Source organism: Andrographis paniculata, unplaced genomic scaffold (genome assembly GCF_009805555.1).
Source record: "Andrographis paniculata isolate CXL003 unplaced genomic scaffold, ASM980555v1 Contig22END, whole genome shotgun sequence".
In the NCBI taxonomy this organism is placed as follows: domain Eukaryota; kingdom Viridiplantae; phylum Streptophyta; class Magnoliopsida; order Lamiales; family Acanthaceae; genus Andrographis; species Andrographis paniculata.
Genome location: NW_026137513.1, coordinates 4,521,373 through 4,546,051, shown reverse-complemented (window position 1 = coordinate 4,546,051; position 24,679 = coordinate 4,521,373). Strand labels below are relative to the sequence as shown.

At 31.1% G+C, this 24,679-nt stretch overlaps 4 protein-coding genes and 1 long non-coding RNA gene across 8 annotated transcripts; 3 read left to right on the top strand and 2 right to left on the bottom strand.

Annotated features, from left to right (window-relative positions):
* Positions 1-5,097: 5,097 nt before the first annotated feature.
* On the bottom strand, positions 5,098-6,216 carry LOC127245465 (uncharacterized). 2 transcript variants are annotated; one of them, XR_007837444.1, is made up of 5 exons: positions 6,076-6,216; positions 5,946-5,998; positions 5,620-5,740; positions 5,442-5,518; positions 5,098-5,325 (listed from the first exon to the last, which is right to left on the bottom strand). It is a non-coding gene; the product is annotated as an uncharacterized LOC127245465 (long non-coding RNA). The 2 variants fall into 2 exon arrangements; XR_007837443.1 differs by having other exon boundaries at positions 5,442-5,740.
* Positions 5,994-9,203, top strand: LOC127245464 (beta-glucosidase 6-like). Its single transcript, XM_051266361.1, has 12 exons — positions 5,994-6,281; positions 6,412-6,478; positions 6,560-6,618; positions 6,694-6,769; positions 6,857-6,928; positions 7,011-7,098; positions 7,186-7,435; positions 7,517-7,632; positions 7,885-8,093; positions 8,181-8,212; positions 8,290-8,501; positions 8,899-9,203. The coding sequence occupies exons 1-12, from the start codon at positions 6,138-6,140 to the stop codon at positions 9,071-9,073; spliced, it is 1,500 nt and encodes a 499-aa protein (XP_051122318.1). The 5' UTR covers positions 5,994-6,137; the 3' UTR covers positions 9,074-9,203.
* A 1,443-nt stretch (positions 9,204-10,646) lies between these two features.
* On the top strand, positions 10,647-14,414 carry LOC127245463 (uncharacterized). 3 transcript variants are annotated; one of them, XM_051266359.1, is made up of 4 exons: positions 10,653-10,805; positions 10,985-11,034; positions 12,180-12,341; positions 12,587-14,414. In XM_051266359.1, the coding sequence occupies exons 3-4, from the start codon at positions 12,188-12,190 to the stop codon at positions 14,020-14,022; spliced, it is 1,590 nt and encodes a 529-aa protein (XP_051122316.1). In that variant the 5' UTR covers positions 10,653-10,805; positions 10,985-11,034; positions 12,180-12,187; the 3' UTR covers positions 14,023-14,414. The 3 variants fall into 3 exon arrangements, with proteins under 3 accessions (XP_051122315.1, XP_051122316.1, XP_051122317.1); XM_051266358.1 differs by lacking the exon at positions 10,985-11,034 and having other exon boundaries at positions 10,647-10,805; XM_051266360.1 differs by lacking the exon at positions 10,985-11,034 and having other exon boundaries at positions 10,654-10,805; positions 12,185-12,341.
* Positions 14,415-15,303: 889 nt separating this feature from the next.
* Positions 15,304-17,355, top strand: LOC127245542 (zinc finger protein ZAT1-like). Its single transcript, XM_051266505.1, has one exon. The coding sequence runs from the start codon at positions 15,956-15,958 to the stop codon at positions 17,018-17,020; it is 1,065 nt and encodes a 354-aa protein (XP_051122462.1). The 5' UTR covers positions 15,304-15,955; the 3' UTR covers positions 17,021-17,355.
* A 722-nt stretch (positions 17,356-18,077) lies between these two features.
* On the bottom strand, positions 18,078-21,322 carry LOC127245489 (probable WRKY transcription factor 57). Its single transcript, XM_051266411.1, has 3 exons — positions 20,794-21,322; positions 19,781-19,927; positions 18,078-18,863 (listed from the first exon to the last, which is right to left on the bottom strand). The coding sequence occupies exons 1-3, from the start codon at positions 21,210-21,212 to the stop codon at positions 18,449-18,451; spliced, it is 981 nt and encodes a 326-aa protein (XP_051122368.1). The 5' UTR covers positions 21,213-21,322; the 3' UTR covers positions 18,078-18,448.
* Between the last annotated feature and the right edge of the window lie 3,357 nt (positions 21,323-24,679).

Below are 24,679 nucleotides of genomic sequence, written 5' to 3'. Positions count from 1 at the left end.
TATTAAATTAATTAATGAATTAATGGTTTTTCATTTTATTTTTTTTTTAATAAAGTAATTTAATATGCCTTTGGTGGAGCAACAATTCTACTCACTTCATGGTTTTCAGATCCAATCTTCTATAACTACTTATTTGCATTTCCCACCCTTCATTTTTCAAAATCTCTATTCTGCACCCTACTAAAAAACAGCTTTCGTATTCTTTTTTCCTCCTCCTAACTTATTCCTAAATAAAATTTATTTAAGAATAAATTGAATATATTCCTCCTTTTGTTTCCTCCTTCATATTCTGACATTATTTTATTTATTTATTTATTTATTTATTTGTCATAAATGAGGTGACTGACTTTGTTAAGGATGGACAAAATGTAAATCTTAGCTTATTGGACCACTAATAAGGATGCTATACTTAGGCTTTTTTTAATATATATCAAATTAAAAATTTTATTATTATTTTTAACAATTTAAAATTTTAAAAATGTCTAAACAAATTTAGTTTATTGATATTGCTAATTTTGCACATCTCCATAATATGTATAAATTTGTATAATGATTTATGTAGTTTTTTTCATATATTTCAATAATTAGCAAACTAATATTATAAACGTTGAAGGTAAAATTTGTAAAATATTTGCCCACAAATAGAAAAAAATAATAATAAATCAATTATTAGTTATTAAAGTGAGAATTATAAATTTGTGAACAAATAAAATTGTTTATTATAAATTGATACATAAGTTTAGCGAAAGATAAAGAAATAATAATAATAATAATAACAATAATAATTTTGACAGACGGATAAAATATTAATTAAAATTGTATCATATCTATATATCTTGTATGTGTCGATTAAGACTAATCAACAACACTTAAATCATTCTCATTTATATTTTAATGATTGAGTAGTTTTGTCATATATTTTTGTTCTTGAAGTGTTGGAATGAATACTTATTAGTGGACAGGTTCATTCATTTGTTGATAATAATGTAACTTGCTTCGCAAATTAATGAAGAATTAATTGTAGATTAATGTTTGAATTTGGTTAAGTAGTTGAACCAATGTTTGAAAATTAGATTTGTTGCCATTAAATTTGATTTAAAATGTTGAAATAGTTATGAAATTATCTATAAAATAAATAAGACTAAGATATTGATAGTATCTGGATTCACTCATAAAATATATATTTATTTTGTATTGTCAAATTACAAAGTAATTATGTTTTAAAAAAATAAAAAATTTACAAATATCATTATTTTATTATCACATTTATACTTTTACAATAAAAAGTAAAAATAAAATTATTTTTATACTATTTTTAATTTACTATAATTAAAATATTATTATTTTTAATAATAATAATTGGGCTGAAAACTGATAAGATGGGCCTAGAAAAAGCCCAATTTGGAGTATATTTGGTTATTAGATATTGTAATTGGAAGTTTAATTTTATTTTTTATTTAAAATTTTTCACTATTTTCAAAGTAATTTAAAATATAGAAAACCCTTTGTTTATAACAAACTTTTGAGGTAAGCGTGCAACTTTCTTGCAAGCATAGAGGTTTAGTATAAGGTTGTTTTGTTCTCCAAAAACATTCCCAAAACCACATTACTTTAGCGTAACGAACACCCCTAATTTTGGTCTTATTTAATTATCCATTCGAACTCCCGGGACCCCGGCTCCACGACAAATAAGATTCTGCCACGTGCCCTTCTATCCAAACACGACAAGATCTACTACAGGGCGTGAAATTACATTATTGCCCACAAGTAATAATACCCGGACGGCGACAAGAATACAGTTTGGAATTATAAGGATGTATTTCTTAATTACCACATAATCCATGTAATTAAAGACAAAATCCAAGTGATTAGCATTAATTAATATCGGACGGTCGGCAGTGCCGGTCCGTTGCCGCTATTGTGGGCTTAGAATAATTCGTAGGTCCGGTCCGGTCCGGTCCGGTCAGGCCCTAGTTCGCATAGTCCATTTCGCTCCAAATTATTTATAAAATTAATTATAATATTAATATATTCATACCTACATAGATAAATATATTCTTTTAAGTAGTATTTTATTGTGTGAATGCATCTGAAATTTAAATTGACGATTTTTACTACTGAAGTATAGTGTCACAATTGTTGGAATTAACGTTGTGAGTCTCGATCGAAAAGGTCACATCAAAAAGGTCTTGTAGACTATAGTTGGACATTTGACAAATATATTCGATCCAAATTTGGGCAAATAAGACTGCAAAGTAAGGACACATTTATGGTTTGAAAATAAATTATTAATTGCATTCCAACTCATTGGGACAGCAATAAAATAAAATAAAATGAGGACTTAGTTTTGTGTCCGTGTGTGAAAATGAAAATTTGAGATTATGGGCTATTGTGGTGCAGCGTAAATGCTACAGCTAATGTCCTAGTTGTCAAACCCATCTTAAGATATAAATAAATAAAATAGTTTTTTTTTTTTTTTTTCTCCTATAATATTTTTTTTAAATACATTATTATTGTTATTATTATTATTATTATAAAAATAACAAGGCCCTTAAATGTAACAAGGTATCAATGTTTATATTTTAAAATATTTTGAATTTGAAAATTCTACTAATTAATTGTCTTCCATAATCTATATACGACCGTGTTTTTTGTCCAAATCAGTTTTCACATCAACAATTTTTGATAATTTTTTAAACTATGAGACTAAAATTGATTAAAATAATTTATATTTGAACCAAAATTGATTAAAATAATTTAAATTGCCAAAATTGATGAATTTTTTTTATATTGATACTAAAATTGATGAATTTTTTTATATTGACACTAAATTTGATTAATTTTAATTATATTGAGAGAAAAATTGATTTTTTTTTCCCTTTTTACAATCTATAACTAATGATGATGATGATAAATTTCTTATGTGTGCTAGTGGAAAATCCGTATGATGTACGATTTTTTTTATATTTTATTTTTTTTATCTATCGATTTTTTTTTATGTATTTTTCTTTTTTAATTTTCGTTAAATTTATTCTATTTAATTTTTATAGAAAAAAAAGATTTCTTTATTTGACTATTAATTTATATTTACTATCATCATCACTATCAATATATATAACATATTATTCTCTTTAAATATACATTCAAACAAATATAAATCATATATAAAATAGGAAAAAAATAACTAGGCTAACAGAAAAATTTATTATATAATCAATATGAAATTCTAATTTAAAATTTATAAAACTTATAAAATTTTATAAATAAATTCAAAACTAAATTCAATAATAATTTATAATTAAAAAAAAATTATCTAAAAAATAAATTAAAAAAATAGTAATAAATATTTGTTATGAGATTCCTAATATATATGTATATTTAATAATTTATTCATATTTGAAATAATTGTTGTGTTTTTAATTTTAATAATTTAAAATTTAATCAAATAAATTTGTACGAATTACTCAAAAATCATATAATTTTTATTTGAATATATAAATATATAACATAGTATATATATTTTTAAACTAAAATTAATAATTTAATTGAAAACTAAAGAAAGAAATATTCTATTATATATACAATATCATAAAATTCATATAAAAAATTTAATTTAAAAAAGTATTTATAAATTTGGTTAATTATAGTTTTATTAGTTATGAATATTAATAAAAGTTTATTATTAAAAAGTGAAATAAATAAGAAAAAAAATGGGATAAGTCTTACTGTAAATTAAAAATTGTAATACATCGTTGAGTTGTGTTAATTACGAATGTACTCCCCCCCTTCCACATAATTTTTTTCTATTTTCTATTTTCGTCCGTCCCACATAATTTGTCATTTCTTTTTTTAAAAATTGATTATACGATTTTATCATATTTTAAATTTTAAAATTTAAATTTTTATTAATCTTAATTAAACTATTTATTTATCTTAATAATTAATCTATAATTATTTTTACTAAATAATAATTATTTTTATTAATATACTTCTTAATTAGTTGCTAATTATATTTTATCTAAATTCTCGTATATACAGATAATGCGTCCATCTTATGAGGGAGTAATTATTAACAATTACATATTTAAATAAGAATTAAAAATTATTAAATTAGTTTTAAAATAAAGAATTTTAAAAAAACTAAAAAATTATTAATTACAAACATAATTATTATTAGTTACATATTTAAATTAGAAATAAAAAATATTAAATTAATATATATCTAATATTTACATTATTGTAAATTTTAATAAATATATTTATTAATTATAATTATTACATTAATTATATTGACTATCATTATATAATATTAATAGTAATATATTAATGATAGCAATTAATATAATTACTTATATTAAAAATTCAAAATAGTAATAAAAAAAGATTCGGTCATGAGACTAAGCAAGTATTGTTATTGTTATATGTTAGTATTTAATTGTAATAACTAAAAATTTAATCATATATTACAACTTACTTAATAATAATTATATAATTTTTATATAAATATATCTGTATAATAGAATATATTTTTAATATCAATTTAAATATTTTTAAACTAAAATAAATTATTTAATTTGAAAATATATTAAGATTGTTATGTATTATTATACAACAGTTTTAATAATTTTTTCAATTCTTTTAATTTTTAAAATATTTATTAATTGTATTAATAATATAATTAAATATTTTAATTATAATTTTATTAATTATGTCAAATTTATTCTCTTTTAGTCCGTCCACTAAATTTATTCTATTACTAATTTTGGCAAAGTTAACAAATCTAACATTTAATTATTATCTTCTATTCAACGCTTACTTACAATAAATACCAACTACTTTATTACTTATTTTCTCTTTATTTACTTTATTTTTAACTAAATTTTCAAAAATACTCTTAACTAACTATTATTTTTTTAATAAAATATTCATTTTTCTTCATTCTTGTACCGAGTCAAAATAAACTAATTTTAATGTACAGAAAAAATATTTGATAGCATTTAATATATATTTATTTTATTAAAAAAATTAAATTATTAAAAATTATTCAAAAAATGACAAAAAAAATTTTTTGATCAAATGAACCCCACACCGATGTCTATTATATATATAGATTATATGTTTTACATTTGGCGCTAACTTAGTCAAGTAACTGATTATTAAACTGATTACTATACACATTATATTACAAACTTAGTAGAATGTGATAATCATTGTTTACTAAATGTAATAATAATAATAATAATAAACTTAGTAAAATGTAAGAATCATTGCTTCCCAGTTTTGTCGCCTTGTCCATCCTTCTCTTATCCGCTTCTGCTTCTGAATCTGGATGGAGAGAGCGTTTATACGGTTTAGGACTAGTGAGTTACTGTATGTTCGTGAAGGCATAAATAAATAAAAAATAAAATATCACATATATAGCAAATAATACTAATACATACATATTTTATATATATATACACAGATTAATTTTGACAGGCTGTGGTTGGTGGGTCTCTCAAATTTTTCTTGAAAATTCCTGAAAATAATTCAGACAGCATTTTCTGAATTATAAACAGAAATGGCAAAAATGTATATATATATATATATATATAAATAAATAAACAACTGCCCGTGAACCGATTCACATCGACACCAGGGACTCAAGCACCAGATGAAACCCCGCCACACATTACACATCGATCTACCCGGAGCCGAGATCCCTGGACCTCCCAAGAACTTGCTGCCGGAACGGCGAGCCCTACAGTTATTACCGAACAAGGCAAGAAAATTATTAAAAAAAAAAAAAGAAGCAAAAAGACAAATCTTGAAGAAACACATACAAGTGCGTGGGAATTAATCCACAATGATAATTTGACTTAAACCCAAAATTGGAAAAAATAAATAAATAAATAAAAATCCCACAATTTTTAAAAGTAATTAAAAGGGTAATTAAATTAGATTACGTGTGCCCGTTTTGAGTGGCCACTTCCATTCCATTATTGCCCACCAGCAGTTTCTGCAATAGTCCAATTTCCATTTCACACATTATCAGAAGAAAAAAAAAAAAAAAAAAAAAAACCCATATATACATACAATCTCCTCATTCCATTACAAACCAATCTGCCATTTCCAAACTTCCGAGAACACAAACAAACATGTTGATAGCCATTCTTCCAAGTCGTCTGATTCTTACATTATCATTACTATCTGTCGTGATTCAGACATCCTCTGGATTGAACATCACTAGATCAAGCTTTCCAAAGGGCTTCGTTTTTGGCACAGCTTCTTCTGCCTATCAGGTTTCATTTTTTCATTTTCTTGAATTTGATCAAATTTCTTGCAACAAAGTTTGGATGTGAAAAAGATCACAAGTTTCGAATGATTGCTTCTGTTTCTAACCCTATGCTTTTCTTTTCTTACACTTTTTAGTATGAAGGAGCAGTTAAGGAAGATGGTAGGGGTCAGACAATTTGGGACACATTTGCACATTCTTTTGGTAAGAAAAGAATCTTTTTTTTTTCGACAAGTTTGAATTTTTATAAAAATTAATCTACTGTAAAAAAACAATTTTTTTCAGGTAAAGTTCTTGATTTAAGCAACGCAGATGTTGCTACGGATCATTACCATCACTATCCAGTCAGTCCCAAACAATTCCTACACTATACATTAGTATAACCACCTTGTTAATTACCTCGTATTTTCCGAATGTAGGAAGATATACAGCTCATGAAGGACTTGGGAATGGATGCCTACAGATTCTCCATTGCCTGGTCAAGAATCTATCCTAGTTAAGTGTGTGTATATATATATATATATACATACATACATTTGTCGGAAAATTTTGGCAAATTTTTAACTTATATTCGATTAATAGACGGGACGGGAGCGATCAACAAAGCCGGGATCGATCATTACAACGGGCTCATCAACTCCTTGATCGCCAACGGTAATAACTAATAATACTAGGTAGTGATTATAAGCTGCACTATTTCGTCGAATAATCGAATATACGTAACAAATTGTCGTAGGAATCGAACCTTACGTGACGATCTATCATTGGGACCTTCCGCAAGGGCTCGAAGACAAGTACAACGGATGGCTCAGCCCTCGGAGCATGTAATAACATAGTAACATTTTTGTCCGAGAGTTTCTTGTCCTTAGCTTACTCTGTTTCACTCTGTTTTTTTCGACAATTTGGCGCAGACAAGACTTTACCTTGTACGCCGAGACGTGTTTTAAGGAGTTCGGAGACAGGGTTAAGCATTGGATCACGTTCAACGAGCCCCATACGTTCGCCGTCGAAGGCTACGATGCCGGAATTCAGGCGCCCAGTCGGTGCTCGACTCGATTAATTTGCGGTGCGGGGGACTCTTCGACCGAGCCTTATATAGTCGGACATAACGTGCTTCTTACACACGCTGCCGTCGTAGATCTTTACAGGAAGAAATACGAGGTAGTTAGGATAACCGATACGAGTAGTCATATTTGTATTGACGTTGTTTCGAATGTAGTCGATGATTTTATGCCTTTTTAGGCATCGCAACGCGGATCGATCGGGATATCGCTTGACACGTTTTGGTACGAGCCCGCTTCGAATACGACGGCTGCTATTGAGGCCACGCAAAGAGCCATAGATTTTAACCTTGGATGGTAAAAACTGCTCTCACTGTTCCAATTCAAAGTACAATTTTTGCTATTTTTGTACATAAAATTAAAGTAAAAATGTCAAAAATTCTTATCCACTTTCAGTGACCAATAAATTATTATTATTTCTTTATTTCTTAATGTACTAAAAAATTTTAAAAGATTCATTTGAATTGAGACAGAGGAAATATTTGATTTATGTTGGTAGCACTAATTATATGATTCAGGACTGATTGATCTTTGTTTGGTGGATTTAAGGTTTCTTGAGCCGTTGATCACCGGGGACTACCCGAGCACGATGAGAACCCGAGTCGGGAACCGGCTGCCTAAGTTTTCCCCGGATCAGTCCCGACTGGTGAAGGGCTCGTACGACTTCATCGGAATTAATCACTACACGACATGGTTTGCCAACGACGCCAACAAAGGCGGTGGCGGCTCTGTCGCCGACTCCGGCGCCTTTACTCTTCGTATGCCGTTGCCACACTTTTTTTTTTTAGTTTTTATCTCATTCGAAATGTCGTAAACTCACAGAAGTCTTTGTTAATCGCCTGCAGCGATCGCGATAGGGAAGCCTGTCCCGGAGAGGGTAAGCAAAAGATTAGTCGAGGTGCGCGCCTTCTTACAAACGAATGTCCTAAAACTCGTGCATTTCGCGATTTTCAGGCAAACTCGATATGGCTTTTCATCGTACCACACGGCATGCGGAGCCTAATGAACTACATCAAACACAAGTACGGGAATCCTCCGGTGATCATCACCGAGAACGGAATGGATGATCCGAACAACCCCTTGACGCCGATCAAGGATGCCCTAAAGGACGAGAAGCGAATCCGGTATCACAACGGTTACCTCACAAATCTATTGGCAGCCATCAAGTAAGTAAGCCCTGTCTGAAAAACAACTACTTCAATTCAATGTGCGTACACATACCATGAATTTAAAATTCAGCAATGTGCTGAACAATACCCAATAAACGCAACAAAAGCATATTATATAACTACTGACAATACATTATTTATAAAAATATAATACAGACAATATATGCAATAGTTGATTTTAGCACATGACATTCTTTTATAAAACACACGCTATAATTATTATGAATAAATATCACATGTGTTTATTACAAACAACATACGTTGCGTGCAATAAACATATGTGTTGTTTTTATTATTTATGCATGTTGTTTTAAAAAATTAGTACTGTGCTGATTTTCACCGTAACTCTTCCCACACATATACATATATATATTTTTTTTTTTTACGTGCGCAGAGAGGACGGGTGCAATGTGGGAGGCTACTTCGCGTGGTCGCTCCTCGACAACTGGGAATGGACGGCCGGATACACTTCCCGGTTTGGGCTGTACTATGTCGACTTCAACGACAAATCAAGGAAGAGATATCCCAAGAACTCAGTCATGTGGTTCAAGAACTTCTTGGCTTCTTGATCTTGATCACTTCCTACATGGAGATCAAGATCGATGATATACAACAACATTCACACAAAAATATTTCAATAGTTTTGGAAAATGTCGTGAACTACATTTAATATGATCGATTAATTGTGTTTTTATCATATACTCCCTCCGTCCCATGTAATATGGGTTTATTACTGTAAACAAGGAATTTAGGTAAAATATAATTAGTAAGTAATTAAGAAGTGTATTAGTAAAAATAATTATTATTTAGTAAAAATAATTATAGATTAAGATTAAAATAAGTAAATAGTTTAATTAAAATTAAAAAAGTTATTAAATTTAAAATTTAAAATACGATTAAAGTGCATAATTATATTTCCAAAAATAGAAAGAAATGACAAGTTATGTGAAACTGAAGAAAATAAAAAATAGGGACAAATTATGTGGAACATAGAGAATAATATATAATATAATTATGAAGTAACATAGGCTTAATGCTCACAATATAAGGATAAACAAAAAAAAAAAAAAAAAAGAAAAAAGTACAATATGTAATATATAAACTATCAACTTATGACAATATATTATATAAAAATAGATAATATATAAATTATATTAATATGACACATATATAATCTACCAGGTATATAACATAGATTAGAGATATAGACACTTATATTATATTAATATAATACAAAGACAATAATTTAGAATATGATATACTCTTCATAACAAACATATTATAAATTTATAGGTCTGGATCATTTGCTGATTCGGTTAAGTCAATATGATTTAACCAGATCAATCTATATATTTCAACATATTTAAAATAACATTTATTATATTATATTATATATATATATATTATTTTATGATACAATATATTCTGAAATATGTATAAATAATCATCCGTATAACATATGTTATTCCGATTAAATCAACATTCATGGTGACTTAACTGAATCAACACGGAATCCCCAATTTATTTTTATTTATTAGAGCACCGTAACCATTGCACTATATGAAAATAAATATAGAGAATTCAAAATCTTACAATTCATGAAAATTGAAACTCAAAAAAATTAGAGTAATATAAACTTTTCAAAATTTATACACAGATATTAGAAATATATATTAAGGGTTTGTTTGTCTCAGGGTTTGGATTTTGAGTTGGAATTTGAATAGTAAAATTTTTGAATTTGAATAGTTGTATGATGTAATATAAATAGATGTTGATGTGTTGTTTTGAATGTAAAATTGATTTTTAGTATAATATAAAAAATAAAAAATAGGTGTTTAATTAGATATTTTTGAAAAAAAAATAAGATGAATAGTATATTTAAAATCTAATCCCCAAACAAACACACCCTAAGATAAATTCGATGTTCCACAAATAATAAATTTAAATTAATTTTATTTAAATTAATTTTATATAAGAGTAAATAAATAATTATATTATATGAATATATCATAAGAATAGGGGACAACAATATTTTCGTATGCGAGTGCACTGAGGCGCCGCAAAAAGCACGTGCTCGAAAAGAAACTCCTAGCATGCTGGCCGACACGTGTACAAGAGCACGTGATTGTTCATAGCCGGGTCATCCTAGTAGGATCTTCATCTGCGTTCCACCGATACGAACCGCACCGATAAAATTTCCCCCAATTTTCCTTCGATACATGAAAAGCTTTCAAGATTTGTGAATCAATAATCAAATCGAGGATCTGTTTGATATAATTCGTTACATTCTTTGTCGATTCGGTTCGTCTTTCGACCAATATGTTGATTCTGTGAAATTTTAGGTTTTCGTTTCGAATCTTTCGATCTGTGCGATTTTTCGTGAAATCTCCTTATTTTTTTTTTGAATTTCCTGCATTGATTTTATGTGTTTTCGATTTACCCTCTGTCAATTGATTCAGAAGTTGTGATTTTATCGGCAGACCTATTGATATCTAGGTTCTGGCTTTCATCGCCGTTCTTGAATCTTCAGGTTTCTTGAATCTTTTAATTGATTGCTCCTTTGTACGCCTATTTCTTAATTAACTTATCGCATCCATTTTCGGGTGTCTATTTGTTGATTATGCGAATCTAGGGTTAGGGTTTTTTTTTAAAAAAAAAAAATGAAATTGGGGATTTTCGTTTAATTATGCTCCAATCTAAAATAATATTTTTGCCGATTATTCCAGGGCCATTTTGACCTATAGAAAAAGGTTTTGATTGATATATTTGTACAATTAGCTTATAAAGTGGATAATGCTATTCTATCATCGTTTGTCAGAAAGGTATTATTCACAATCGTACACAATAATAAAAATTCATTGTTAAGTTGTGGTATGGATGCCCTTATTATGTGCTTGTGGAGGAAATTTCCTGTTGTTCGCATCAGATTGTAATTGTCCAATTTGATACTCTATGAGGAAGTAGCTATGGATAGAATGATTTAACCACAGTAAGTATTTAGATAACTTGTTCCTGTAAGCAATGGAAGTTTGTAAGGAGCAAACACTGATTGGAAGTAATTTTTGTTGGGATTATCTGTTGGTTGATTGGGTTTCAGTTTTAAGATTATTAAGTTGTGGCAAGTTTGAGTGTATCTGTTGGTTATCCTTCATTTTTGCCGTTACAGAGCAATTGTAAAGTGAACTATTGTTTTCTTGCGCCATTAGTACTTCAACGAATCTGGTTATATACTTTGACGATTAGTTTGGTGGCTGTTTGGATTTTTATGCCCTACGATCCTTTTTAGCTGGAAAAAGTTTTGAGATTGGTTTGATTCAGGGGCTTTTATTATGCAAATGCGTCACGATCATAAATATGCACACCATGTTATCACAATTACACGTGGCATGCGTAGATTTTTTTGGATGTGATCTTTGCACTTTGCGATATGTTTGTCATATACCTTGCTTTTGAGTTAGTTACTGTCGTCATTTAAGATCCTCATTTCAAACGTATGCAAACTTTTATGTTATCATTTAAAAGCGGATAATGTTTCCCTTAGATTTGCATGACCAAGTCGTATATGTGTTTGTATATTTAATAGTCTTACTGTATGGAGTTGCTTATTCGTTATGTTTCATTAATCGCCACATTGTTTTCTTTAAAGCAATCTTTATTCTTGATTTTATCCTGCAGTGTAGAAGATGGGAGTCAAACGTCCTTTAGAAGAAAAAGATGTTCCAGATCTTTCTTTCAAACAATCTAAACAGGTTGATAATGATGTAAATATGACATTTACGGCAGATGATCCCGCCCCTCGTACAACTGTGGAGATTGAGCTTGATGATGACTTGCAGGGTAATTTTTTCTATCCGGCCCTAATTAATTGATCCTGCATTTTTTAATTTGTAATGGTAACTTTCATGAATTAGATGTATTTCTTGATTGGTTCCACTAAAATTCATAAGCTTCATTCAGTACTTTTATTCCATATCGTACCTTTAAAATCTGAATGGCTTTTGGTCCCCATATAAATATGTTTTTGAGTGAAGATGAATTTACAACATATTGTGGATATTATGATAAATTCTCATGTGGCACAGCTATAATGATGGATGAATCAAAGCGCAACTCCTATCAATATGATTTTGATGGGATCCTTGAACGTGGCGCTGGGCATACTTCATCGGCTGTCCTCAAAGAACGGGAAGCAAGTTCACCATTACCCCTGGTCACTAGCAGCAGCAGCAGTGAGGAAGGTTCCAGATATGGCGACCAAACATACATGTGTAATTTCCCGGGATATGTTGACTTAAATGTACCTTGGCGCCGATCCGAATTCTTTGATCCATATTTGATGGTATTTAGCAGCTGTCCCCGACCAGAAACCCCCAGCACAATGGAGAATCTAGCTGAAATTCCAGAATGGGATCCAAACTCCCGTGATAGTGACTTCGAACAGAAAATGCTGGGCACTTGTATAATTCCTTTCCCGGCAACTGATTCGAGTGTCGACGAAGTTGCTGTGGGAAAAGGTCGAACAGATTGTAGCTGTATGGATGCTGGATCAGTGAGCTGTGTCGAGGACCATGTGAATGAAGCGAGGGATATTCTTCGACAATCCGTAGGTGAAGAGGCGTTTAAGGAGATGGGTCTTTACGAAACGGGTGAGGAGGTGTCACTTAACTGGACTGGCGAAGAAGAGCAGCGTTTTCACGAAGTGGTTGTCAACAATCCGTCGTCGCTCGGTGGCAATTTCTGGAAGCGTCTCGACGAAGTGTTCCGAAACAGGTCCAAGAAGGAGCTGATCAGCTATTTCTTCAATGTCTTCATGCTGCGGAAGCGGGCTGCCCAGAACCGATCTCTCGTGCCGCAAATCGACAGCGACGACGACGAGTGCCACCATGTTCGGCCTAGGTACAGAACTCCGGGCGAAGAAGACGACACGGAGGATGAAAGTGACATCCACCATCTTATTTCCGGAGACTTCTATGTAGACGGGGAAGATGACTACAACGATGGTGATGGTTATGGTGGCGGCGACAATGAAGATTCTGGTATCGAGTCGTTTGGTAATAGCAATGACAGCTGGATCGAGAACTATTCGTCTGAACCTGTCAATCTCCCCCCGGGTGGCGATAATGCAGGCACGGTGGACGACTACCTGTCTGAATCTGTAAACCTCCAGGGCGATGACGACAACCTGTCTGAACCTGTAAACCTCCCGGGCAACGACGAGGACCAGTCTGAACCTGTAAACCTCCTGGGCAACGACGAAGACGGCGAGGACCTGTCTGAACCCATAAACCTCCCGGGTGACGAGGACCTGTCTGAACCTGTAAACCTCCCGGGCAACAACGACGGCCTGTCTGAACCTGTAAACCACCCGAGCGGCGACGACGACGATGATGCGAATGGTAACAACTGTGGCACTACATCTGGTGGCAATGATAATGATAGCAGCCAGGCAAATCCAAACGTTGTTGAAAGGGATGGTGAGAACAGTTCATTGTCTGAGCAGGAGGAGAACAAGAAGTAAGTGCAGTTTTGATTCTTAGTATATGCTTATATACATATACATATATATATATACTGATCTGTGTAGAATCTGTAGACATAGGCAAAGGAGGAAAAACTTTTCCAGACATTGATTCTAGTTTTTCTTTTCGTCAATTTTTTTTTTTTTTTTTTTTTTTTTTTTAAGACATTTTTGTCTTAGTAAAACCATTACGAGGGCATAACAAAGTTCCTCCCTTGGGAAAGAAAAAAAATTCGTTTCTTTTTTCATTCTTGTGTGTCATTGCCAGCTAATAATAAGTTTTTTAGAGAGAGAGAGAGGTGGAAACCTTTTTAAACTATTATAGAGTGACAAATTGAATAACTTTGTATTCATCATCACCTATTGTATTTATTTGCACCATTAACATATGAACTAGCCAGAAGATGATGGGTATGGGTTAGCCACCCCCCACCCACCACCAGCCACCCACCCTATATGTATGTATGTCCAATCCTATTCAATACTTTTATTGTCTTTTGTTACATATCAGTATATAAATACATATATATATATATTTTGTAACTAGCAATGAGAATAAAAAATGATAGCTACACAGACAGAGGGGAAAGTGTGTTTCATTCCCTATGATATTTACACTTAAGGGCTTCAAGTTTCTAAGTAGTTGATCCAATTGTTGGTCATGTCTATGTATTTGATGATTTTCAAAAAAGCTAAAACTTAGATCCAATGGGATTAATACCAATCAAATGGCTGACTTTTGAAGAAGTCAAGACTAAAGAAATTTTCAAGCTACACCCACAAAGCTGATCATTGTAATGGCTAAATCAAATCAAAATAGGAATGTCCCAAACAATTTCTGGTGGATTAATTTACCCTCATATTTTAAAAATCAAGAACCCTTTTTTAATTAAGACCTTCCAACAAAACCAATACAGAAGCAGAAGCAGTCAGTAACTAACTGCAGTAAATACTGAATTGACCGTACATCTACAAGGGGCAAGACAGTAATTTCAACACAGGTGAGAAGAGAAGACTGGGAGGCCAGGTCACCTCGGCTCCATATTTGGGCAGAGACGACGAGCTTTGGAATTTTCAGACCTTCAATAACAATGAAAACTACTTTCCACGACAAAAATGCAAATTAAATAATAAATAAAAACCAGTTCTTTTATGGTATTTAGCAAACGAATTGGAGGTGTGCCTTTGCTGATGATAAGTACACGTGCTGACCATCTTTTTTCCCATTCTTCCTCTTTTAATTTCTCATATATTCTAGATTCCATGCATGGAATTCTCCTCCCCCACCCCCCACAACAGCTCGTCTACATACATACATACATACATACATAATATATCTATATCTATATCTAGAGAGAGAGAGAGAACATGTGGGAGAGAAATATCAGGGGAAGAAAAGAACCCTTCCACTGTCTCTCTGTCGAAGAACAAAAGAAAACAGAAATTTGGGTAAAGATTTTGATTTGGATCTAATTTCCAGGTGGGGTTTGATTTTATTTAATTGTTTGCAAATTTTACTTAAGAGGGATTTGAAATGAAAATGGAAATAAGGTGTGGTGTTGTTGTGATGGTTTTTTAGTCCCCTAAAAAAAGTGTCACAATCTGACCAGTTTGATCATTACTCTCTTCCCCATTCCATAATCATCACTTTGCTGTTCTACAAAGGTACATACACATAACATACACTCTTCTTTCTTACTTTCTTTCTCTACCCCACTTTCAGATTTGATCTCTCTCTCTCTCTCTCACTCTATGTTTCTTTATTAGTATTAGTTTTGGTGGGCTTTCTTGCAACTGTTGGTGGATCAAGAAAATGGTGCAAATTTGTGGTACTACCAATTGAATTGGTGTTTTTATTGTTGTTGTTTGGTGATCTCTATTTTATCAGTTTGTCTGTAAGTGGGGTTTGAGATTTTGTTTGGAGATTCGATTGATGGAATCATCATCAAGATTTGTGTGTAAGGTTTGCTGCAAGAAGTTTTCATCTGGGAAGTCATTGGGAGGGCACATGAGGTCCCATGTTGTCTCAGGGAGGAAGAGATCTGTGTCTGTGTCTGACTTTGGAGGTTATGTCCTGAGGGACAATCCAAGAAAGTCTTGGAGATTTAGGGCTAATTGGAATTGCAATTGTAAGCATTGTGGGAAACAATTTCAGTCTTTGAAAGCCCTTTATGGCCACTTGGCTTCACATTCACACAGGCCTTCTGGTTATGACAATGATTCTTCCATGGCTGTGGCTATGGAGGAGTTAGGCTGCTGCTGTTCGGACACACAGCAGCCTTCTGAGGATGTAGGGAAAAAAATGGTAGATGCAGATGCAGATGATGATTATGATTATGATTATGATGAATCTTCTTCATCTGTGTCTGAAATTGATGGCCAAGAAGTGGCTGTGTGCTTGATGCTCTTGTCTATGGATTACGGTGCGGTTTCGGACAATAATTCCGTTGTTGCCGCGGAGCCGAATAGGTCGAAAACTGGTAATAAGGATCAAAATTCAGATTCTGATGACTCTGCTTATTTCTTGGATGAATGCAGCAAGGCAGAGTCCGAGGTTTCTGTCGATGTCATTAAGGAATGTAAGAAGAATCTTGTCGGGGCTAGAAAGGACAATGCCGGGGCTAGAAAGGACAATGCCGGGGCTGAATCCGGTGGAAGTTCTATCAACAGAGTTGCATTTTCTTGCATCAATGGCAAAAGGGCTCGTCCAAAAGTCAACGAATTCAGACAGGGGAGTGGCGAGGACACCCCCGACAACGTTGTTAAGCGATCCATCGGTGGAAAATCTCGCGGTTGTAATAATAAGTCCCATGAGAAAATGAAGCTCAACAAGAACGAGCACGAGCACGTATGTCCCGTATGCAATAAGGTGTTCAAGAACGGACAGGCCTTAGGCGGGCACAAGAGATCGCATTTCGTTGGTCATAACAATCCGAGCCCAAGAATTGGTCGGGATTTACTCGATCTCAATCTCCCCGCGCCCGAATCGATACAATGAGTCCACATTGTTGATATGCTTCTTGAATTGATGATCATGGATTAGTCCCGACGCTCGGTTTGTGGATTCGGGACGAGGATTTTCGTCGTTGTTGTCGATAACTTGATCACCATTGGAACAAGAGAGTAAAGTAGTAGTAAGGGAGGGATGAATGGATGGATCAAAGTTGAAAATTTTCATAAAATGTAGGAAAGAATTGGTGATTGATATTACAATGTAGTTTAGTTCATTCTTTGATCCCAAACAGCTCTGTTGTGTGTGTGTGCAACAAGACAATATTACACTTGTTGTTTTGTCCCCATCATATTATTTTTATTATGTTATTGTTAATTAAATAAAAGGGAGTTTGGTACTGAATTGAATTGGAATACAAGTAAAGGCGAGTCACGTAGGAACTATATATATATATATAAAGAGTACGATTCAATTCTATTGATTTATATGTTAGTTAATGATTAAAATTATGCATAAAATAGAGTGATTTTATTTGTAGGAGCACTTAACCAAATACTTCAACAATATACATTGCTGTCATTTTAAATTATATGTTTACCTTCATTCTCTAAATAAAATAAATATTGAATATAATAGTTTTTAAAATATATACTCCCTTCATCTCAAACACACCTGCAGTCATTTTAAAATATTCAACATTTTTTTAGTTTCTTCTAAACATTTTGCAATATTTTTAAAATGGAAGATAATTAAATACTAACGCCATAATAATAAAAGTTCATTTCTTTATTAAGTTGTGGGCCTTGTTTACCCTAAAATTGAATTGGGCCATACAAATGGGCCTTTAAAGTTCTATCAAAATTAAAATGCAAATAAATAACCCAGGACCCAGCCATATTTATCTGCTCGCAACAAATTCATATTTATATTAATAGTTTAAAGAATGCACAATAGCCGATGATAAGGGTTAAAAGTTTTGTCGGGAGTCGACACTCGACAGAAGCAACCTTGAATTCCACGCCCCACTCTTTCTAGGGGACAGCACTAACAAATATATATACTTTTTTATATATATAGAGAGAGAGAGAGAGAGACTATTTACAAATTGAAAATTCATACTACTATTTACAAATATTAAGGAGCCAATTAAGAACAGGGGCAGAAGAAGATTAGTCTTTAAATTAAAAGAAAGGGATTAAAAACTAAACAAACTAGTAAATGATCAATCCCTTTGTTGATTCCCAGAAGGGTAATTAATATGATGTACAAATAGTACATATAATATATGTATAAGATAAGATATCTCAAGTACGGACATACCCTAATGTAGTAGCCTATCCACCCCTATATGTATATATATATATATATATGCAAAGCAGATGTACTATCATTACTAAAACACATACAACAGTAACTCAGAAACATATATATATATATACCTGAACCTGATGAGGTGATGAATAATAATCATCATCATCCATTAAAATTCCTCATTCTGGGAGTGACAATGTCTCCAAGAAGTCCCTTTTCTTCATTAGGCAGCTGATCAGATTGAGATTGAGATTGAGCTGATAAAGATGACACTGCAGAAGAAGAAGTTCTTGGGGTTTGATCATTAATATTAATTATCTGGGGTCGAAATGGAGGAATGGGGAGTGGCTTATTCTCTGCAGGAAATGGGAGCAGCTGTGTGGGGCGGCGGAGGGCGGCGTGAGTGGTGGAGGTGGGGTAGTCCTGGGGGATGAAGAGACCCGCAGACCTGGGGAATCCAACAGAGAAATGGCAGTGCTGACCTTCGTATGTAGTGATCACAAGTGAGGGATCTTCTGATGATCTCTCTACCCTCTTTTTCACCTGGCAGTTGCCATTGGTGCAACGGTAATAACTCCTACAGTTTCAAAAAATTAAATTAAATTAAATTAAAAAAAAATGATATAATTATTTATCATTCTTGGAACTGAATTGTGAGAAATTGCATGCATATATACGTACATATTTTTAACAAAATAATGATACAATTATTTATGAGTCTTAATGTAAGAACACACACATACAACACAAATCGATCCAATATGTTTGTCAGACTATATTAGCTAGGGTTAATATGTGCTAGTGTTATTTATCATTATATATAAATTTATAAATACTTGACTAGTAATAATAAAATACATTACCTTATTCGCAATAAGTGGGATAAATGTGCTGGTTAAAACAAAACTCATCTTTCGATGATAAAAATGGGATTTAAATGTTAGATGTAATATATATATATATATGTTGATATATGCATATAAATTCTTAGTATATATATTAATTAGATAATAAAGCCTTCAAGTGTTCCTTTAATAAACAATTTAATACATTCATCATATATATATATATATATTTACCAAACACCCATTTTTAATCATATCTTGGCAAGTAACTTCCTACAAGACACTTCTATTCACCCTAATTTTTCTAAAGTTATATTTAGGTACTGATCCTCGAGTACGAAATCTACCGTAGTTAAATTGATCAAGAAAAGAGGAGAAGCATTTTCATTTCATGTGTTCCAAATATATATGACACATTAGCTAACATGTATTTTATTATGCAGTCATTTCTACCAACACAAAATATGCCTCTACACTCATAGCATTTTTTATTTTTTATTTTTGGCAAGAAAAGCTCGCATATCTTTATATGCAGCTTTCACCAATATAAAAATTTAAAGAAATAATGCTGAGGATGATGATCCATTTCATAAATCAACTCAAAGTATGAATATGTACGGTAAGCCTACAAGACATGGTAATGGTGTACCTCGGAAACGGGCTATTTTTTACAGCTTTCTGGCCATATTTTCGCCAACGATAACCATCCTCAAGATGATCGACTTCACTCTTAGTCAGAAATGCAACACGGGCCTGTCGAACACGTTTTCGCCCCTTCTTTGTTTTAGTCTCACTCCTGAAACAATTGCAGCTCACTTTATGAATAAATAGTGCTTGAAGTTAAAGAATATATACGCACACACATTAATATATACCCATATATATATAAATGCCCATTATGATTCAAACATTTTATAGCTTGTTTTAAATGAGGAAAGAGTGTATACAGATAAATGCAGGTATTCACATGTGAACTATAACAAATTAATTACAATTTCCAACTAATTCTCCAGGGAATTAAATCCAATGCATATGTATAAAGTGATTCAAAGGAACAGTGTTATCCCTCATATACATTTATCCCAATTAATGTTAAGGAATCAATTAACATCTGCACAAGAAAAAAAGCTTTCAAAAAATGGTGATGATGCCTTTTTTGAAGTAATGCATAAAGAATTAATCAAACCAAGATAATTCCAGGTGATTGAAATCTATATTCTCTAAAATTTTCTGCATATAATTGGCCATAAATATGCATGAAAATTAATGAAAGTTTTTGAAATCTCATATATAGAAGAATGGAAGGGAAGACAAAAATGAAGAGCTAATTACAGCCGCAATGGCGGCGAGGCTTTCGACTTTAGCTTTCCATTTTTATGGATCTACTACAAGTTTAAATGACGAAAAAGCCCCCGGGGTTATCCCTAATTCTCGAAAATACCTATCTCTACCCAACTTGCGTTCTTCCAGAAAGTAACAAATCAACAAGCAAGGATCGTATTATGATATCAAGTTCTACAAAAAATTATTTGAATTGACCGATGAATTGAATTCTATTTCTATGGCATTTTGCAGATGAATCAATCAATGAAGAAATCATGGTTTTAGATTGCACATGCATGCAGTTAATTAGACTACGGCGGACGATCGACGGTTACTCACGCTGTTTCCGCCGGCCGATTGGCGGAGGATGCGCCGCCAGAATTCATCGGCCTATCCGCCGGATCCTCCGACGAGCTGGAAGACATCGACGGAATCGACGGCGACGCCGCAATAATCGGCTCGATGCTACTCCGGCTTGCGCCGCCGCTCCGACCAGCTGATAAATCGAGGTCATCAGGAATGCTTCCGGCCAAATCGGAACCTATACCGTTAAAATCGAGGAAACCGCCGTCGCAGCCGCAGACGCCGCTCGATTCCTCTAGAATATTCCAGCCAAAATCCCCAAGCGCGCTACTCTCCTTGTAATCGAAGATGTATCCACGATTCACGTCGTCGTCTCGATCGAGCTCCCATCCTGAACTGGAATCCAAATCCAAATCCAAATTCCGATCCTCTTCCTTTCCGGCAGCGTCGTCCATGGCCGGATTGATCGCCGGACGCAGAGATCGATCGAAGAAAGGGGGCGGAACGCGGAGAGAGAAAAATTAGGGTTTTGGTCGAAACAGGGAATTAAAGAGAACTACGCGTGACTGATGAGTGACTGTAGCTGATGATTTTTCCTTTGATTATTTTAATTGATTATTTTAATTATTATTTAATCCAATTTAATAATATAAATTATTTATTTATTTATTTATTAATTATTTTATTGGCTAATAATAAATAAGTTTATTCGTTTACTATGTTATATTTGGAAACTTCTATTGAGAAAAGACAAGTCTGCAGAAAAGTTACACAGATTGATTTCGACACAAAAGTCCACGCACATCAAACTTATATATATTTTCTTTTTTTTTTTTTACAGATAAAATTTTTACTATTAAAAATTTTATTTAAAAAAAAAATCAAATTAAACAATTATTTTTAATTTTTATATTATACTATAAATTTATTTTATATTAAAAAATACGACATCAATTTTTATTTATATCAAATCAAACAAACAACTGTTTAAATTTAATTTCTTATTATTAAAAAATCTAAACTAAAAACTTCAAACCATCGAACCAACACACCTTGGTATTAATTAAATTATGTACTTTAAAAATAATAAATGGTTTTCAATCTTAATAGGATTTATTATGCGGAACAATTGCTACAATATTACTCTCCGTCCCAGATATCGTGTCCGCTACACTGTAAACACAGTATTTTAGGAGGAATGTAATTATTAGATAATTAATAATGTATTAGTAAAAATAATTATCTATAATGTAAATAATTATAAATTAAGATTAAGATAACTAATTAGTTTAATTAAAATTTAATAAAAAAGTTAAAAATTTAAAATGAAATTAAAATGTGTAATCATTTTCCAAAAACGAAAGTGACATGGTACGTGGGACGGACAGAAACGACAACATGGACATGGTATTTGAGATGGAGGGAGTATTACATAGTAATATGTACTAGAAACTCATGGCATACTCTTATAGAATATATATATATTAAAATGAATAAATAATACTTTATCTGATCCCATCAATTTATTATTTCTATAATTTTTATCTGCTTCACTAAAATATTTTATTAGTTGTTATACTAAAAGTAATTTATATATAAATATCAAAATATCATTAATTTTTTAAGGAGAAAATCATTTTTTTACTTGCAAGGGTAAAAGTATCAAAATTATTTTATATATTTTTACTAATTAATAAAATACAATTATTTGTTAATCTATTATAAAAAAATATATAAATATACTGTGTCATAATGAAAGAGGTATATAATTTTATTTCACATAGCACGTGCTATATTAGTTTTTAATACTTCATTCGTCCCGGTTAATTTGTCTAATTTAGATTAGGCACAGAATTTTAGGTATTATGTAATCAGTAAGTAATTGAGAAGTATATTAGTAAAAATAATTATGATTTAATAAAAATAATTTTAGATTAAGTTTAAGATTAAAATTACTAAATAGTTTAATTAAAATAAAATAAAATTATAAATTATGAATTTTAAAACGTGATTAAAGTATATAATTGTATTTCAAAAAAAGAAAGAACTACGTAGGACAGACAAAAATAAAAATAGTGACAAATTAAGTGGGGTGAAATTAGCATATTTTTTTTTGGGGAGGGGGGGGGGGGGTGGAGGGGGGGTCGGGAATCAAGTCAACATCTTAATTAATGGTCTGGTGTCGTAGGGTTGTACTTGTGACCATCAGAGTTATAACTAATTAAATTTGATTGTATTATTTATAAGATTATTTATGAATCACGTATACACCAAAAATTCTAATTAGTAATAATCTTAAATGTAATATAGAATGTAAAAGGAAAAGGTATGGCATTAGAATTATGCCTTTTGAAACTTTGTTTTATTTTATTTTTTTATCATACAATTTCATATATATGTATATGGTTGATCACCACATGAATAAATAAATAAAATTAATGAATGGATAGATGTAGATAATATAATGGTTTGCAAATAAAATCATGACACGTCAATGATAATTAATTGATAAAGCCAAGAATGAATATAAATTTGGGAATAATATACTAATATTTAATTTAGTAAGCGGAAAAAAAAAAAGAGAAAGATGTGTGTTGTTACTTGTTATTGCAACGTAGTTATTTTTATGTGACAACAAACGAGCAGACATCATCAAACCTGGTTTTTGTTATCTCATGAATCAACACGTAAATATGACATTATTAATTTAATCAAATAAATACATATATATATATATTGCATAAAACAAAATTCACATATAATATATATATATACACATGTACATGCATAAAAACTTGTTTGTTTATTTATTTATTTATCACACAATTGAATCCCATTTTTTGCGGCCCATAAATAATAATAATAATAAATATAATAATAAGGATAAATGCTATATGGTTTGTTTCTTTAACCTCAAATTTCAAGTATTTTTTCAAAAGTATACACTTTTTTGTTCCATAAATATAGTCTTAATTGAGTTTGGCATGGATATTCATATTAAATTATATTGATAGTGAGTAAAAAGTATGGATAAACGACTTATTTGCCCTTGTGAGATTATTAGTGTAAAAAGTAGTGACAATTATGTAATAAAAATTAAAATGTAGCGGTAGTTTTACGGTGATATGATTATTTATGAAAATAAGACTATTATTTTGTGACGGACAAAAATGATAAACAAGACTATTGTATTAGAACGGAGGAAGTATATATTTTTTTGTTTTACAAAACATCTCATTATACATTATTCTAATATCGTATCCAAACAAAAATTTTCCAAACTACGATCAAAAGAAACATACCCTATAGTCTTTTGTGTTTTAGTATATATTCATAACATATTTTATATTTGATTTATTGTGTAAAATTCTTGTGTTAAAATTAAAATATTTACAAAATATTTTTTTCCGTCCAAAATTAATGTTTGATTATAAACACATAAAAGAGGTAAAATATAATAAATAACCTTATTTTAATAAAATAAATAAATAAATAATTGATAATTCTTCATTATATATATATTTTTTAAAAAAATTAGGCAACAACTCTTTAAAAAAAAATTATTAAAAAAAATATTTTTAAGATATATATTTTTTATTAAACTTGCTTAGTTAATTAGTGCGATTTTATAATCAAATATCAAGTTTCGACGGAGAAGTGTTTTATACATACTTTAATTTTTAGACCAAAGAGTTTTATGTAATAAATAAAATATAAAATATTTTTAATTTTTTTTTTTTTGACTAAAATACAAATGTATTATATAATTTACCATAATAATAATAATGGCGTATAGATATTCGATGGCCTATGTTTATGTCACTTTTCAATTTGTGTTTGTGTTAGCAATTGGACAATAAGAAATATAGAGACATAAATTGTATAATTGGACTTGTTCTATATTTGTAATAATTTGTACTAT

Bases quoted from the DNA above. Each gene is read 5' to 3' on its own strand.
- LOC127245464 (XM_051266361.1), top strand. From the start codon at position 6,138: ATGTTGATAGCCATTCTTCCAAGTCGTCTGATTCTTACATTATCATTA. The intron at 6,479-6,559 runs GTAAGAAAAGAA...AATTTTTTTCAG, and splicing joins CACATTTGCACATTCTTTTG to GTAAAGTTCTTGATTTAAGC. The intron at 8,094-8,180 runs GTATGCCGTTGC...AATCGCCTGCAG, and splicing joins CTCCGGCGCCTTTACTCTTC to CGATCGCGATAGGGAAGCCT.
- LOC127245463 (XM_051266358.1), top strand. From the start codon at position 12,188: ATGGGAGTCAAACGTCCTTTAGAAGAAAAAGATGTTCCAGATCTTTCT. The intron at 12,342-12,586 runs GTAATTTTTTCT...CATGTGGCACAG, and splicing joins GCTTGATGATGACTTGCAGG to CTATAATGATGGATGAATCA.
- LOC127245542 (XM_051266505.1), top strand. From the start codon at position 15,956: ATGGAATCATCATCAAGATTTGTGTGTAAGGTTTGCTGCAAGAAGTTT.
- LOC127245489 (XM_051266411.1), bottom strand. From the start codon at position 21,212: ATGGACGACGCTGCCGGAAAGGAAGAGGATCGGAATTTGGATTTGGAT. The intron at 19,928-20,793 runs GTGAGTAACCGT...CAATTGTTTCAG, and splicing joins AATCGGCCGGCGGAAACAGC to GAGTGAGACTAAAACAAAGA. The intron at 18,864-19,780 runs GTACACCATTAC...TTGAAACTGTAG, and splicing joins AAAAATAGCCCGTTTCCGAG to GAGTTATTACCGTTGCACCA.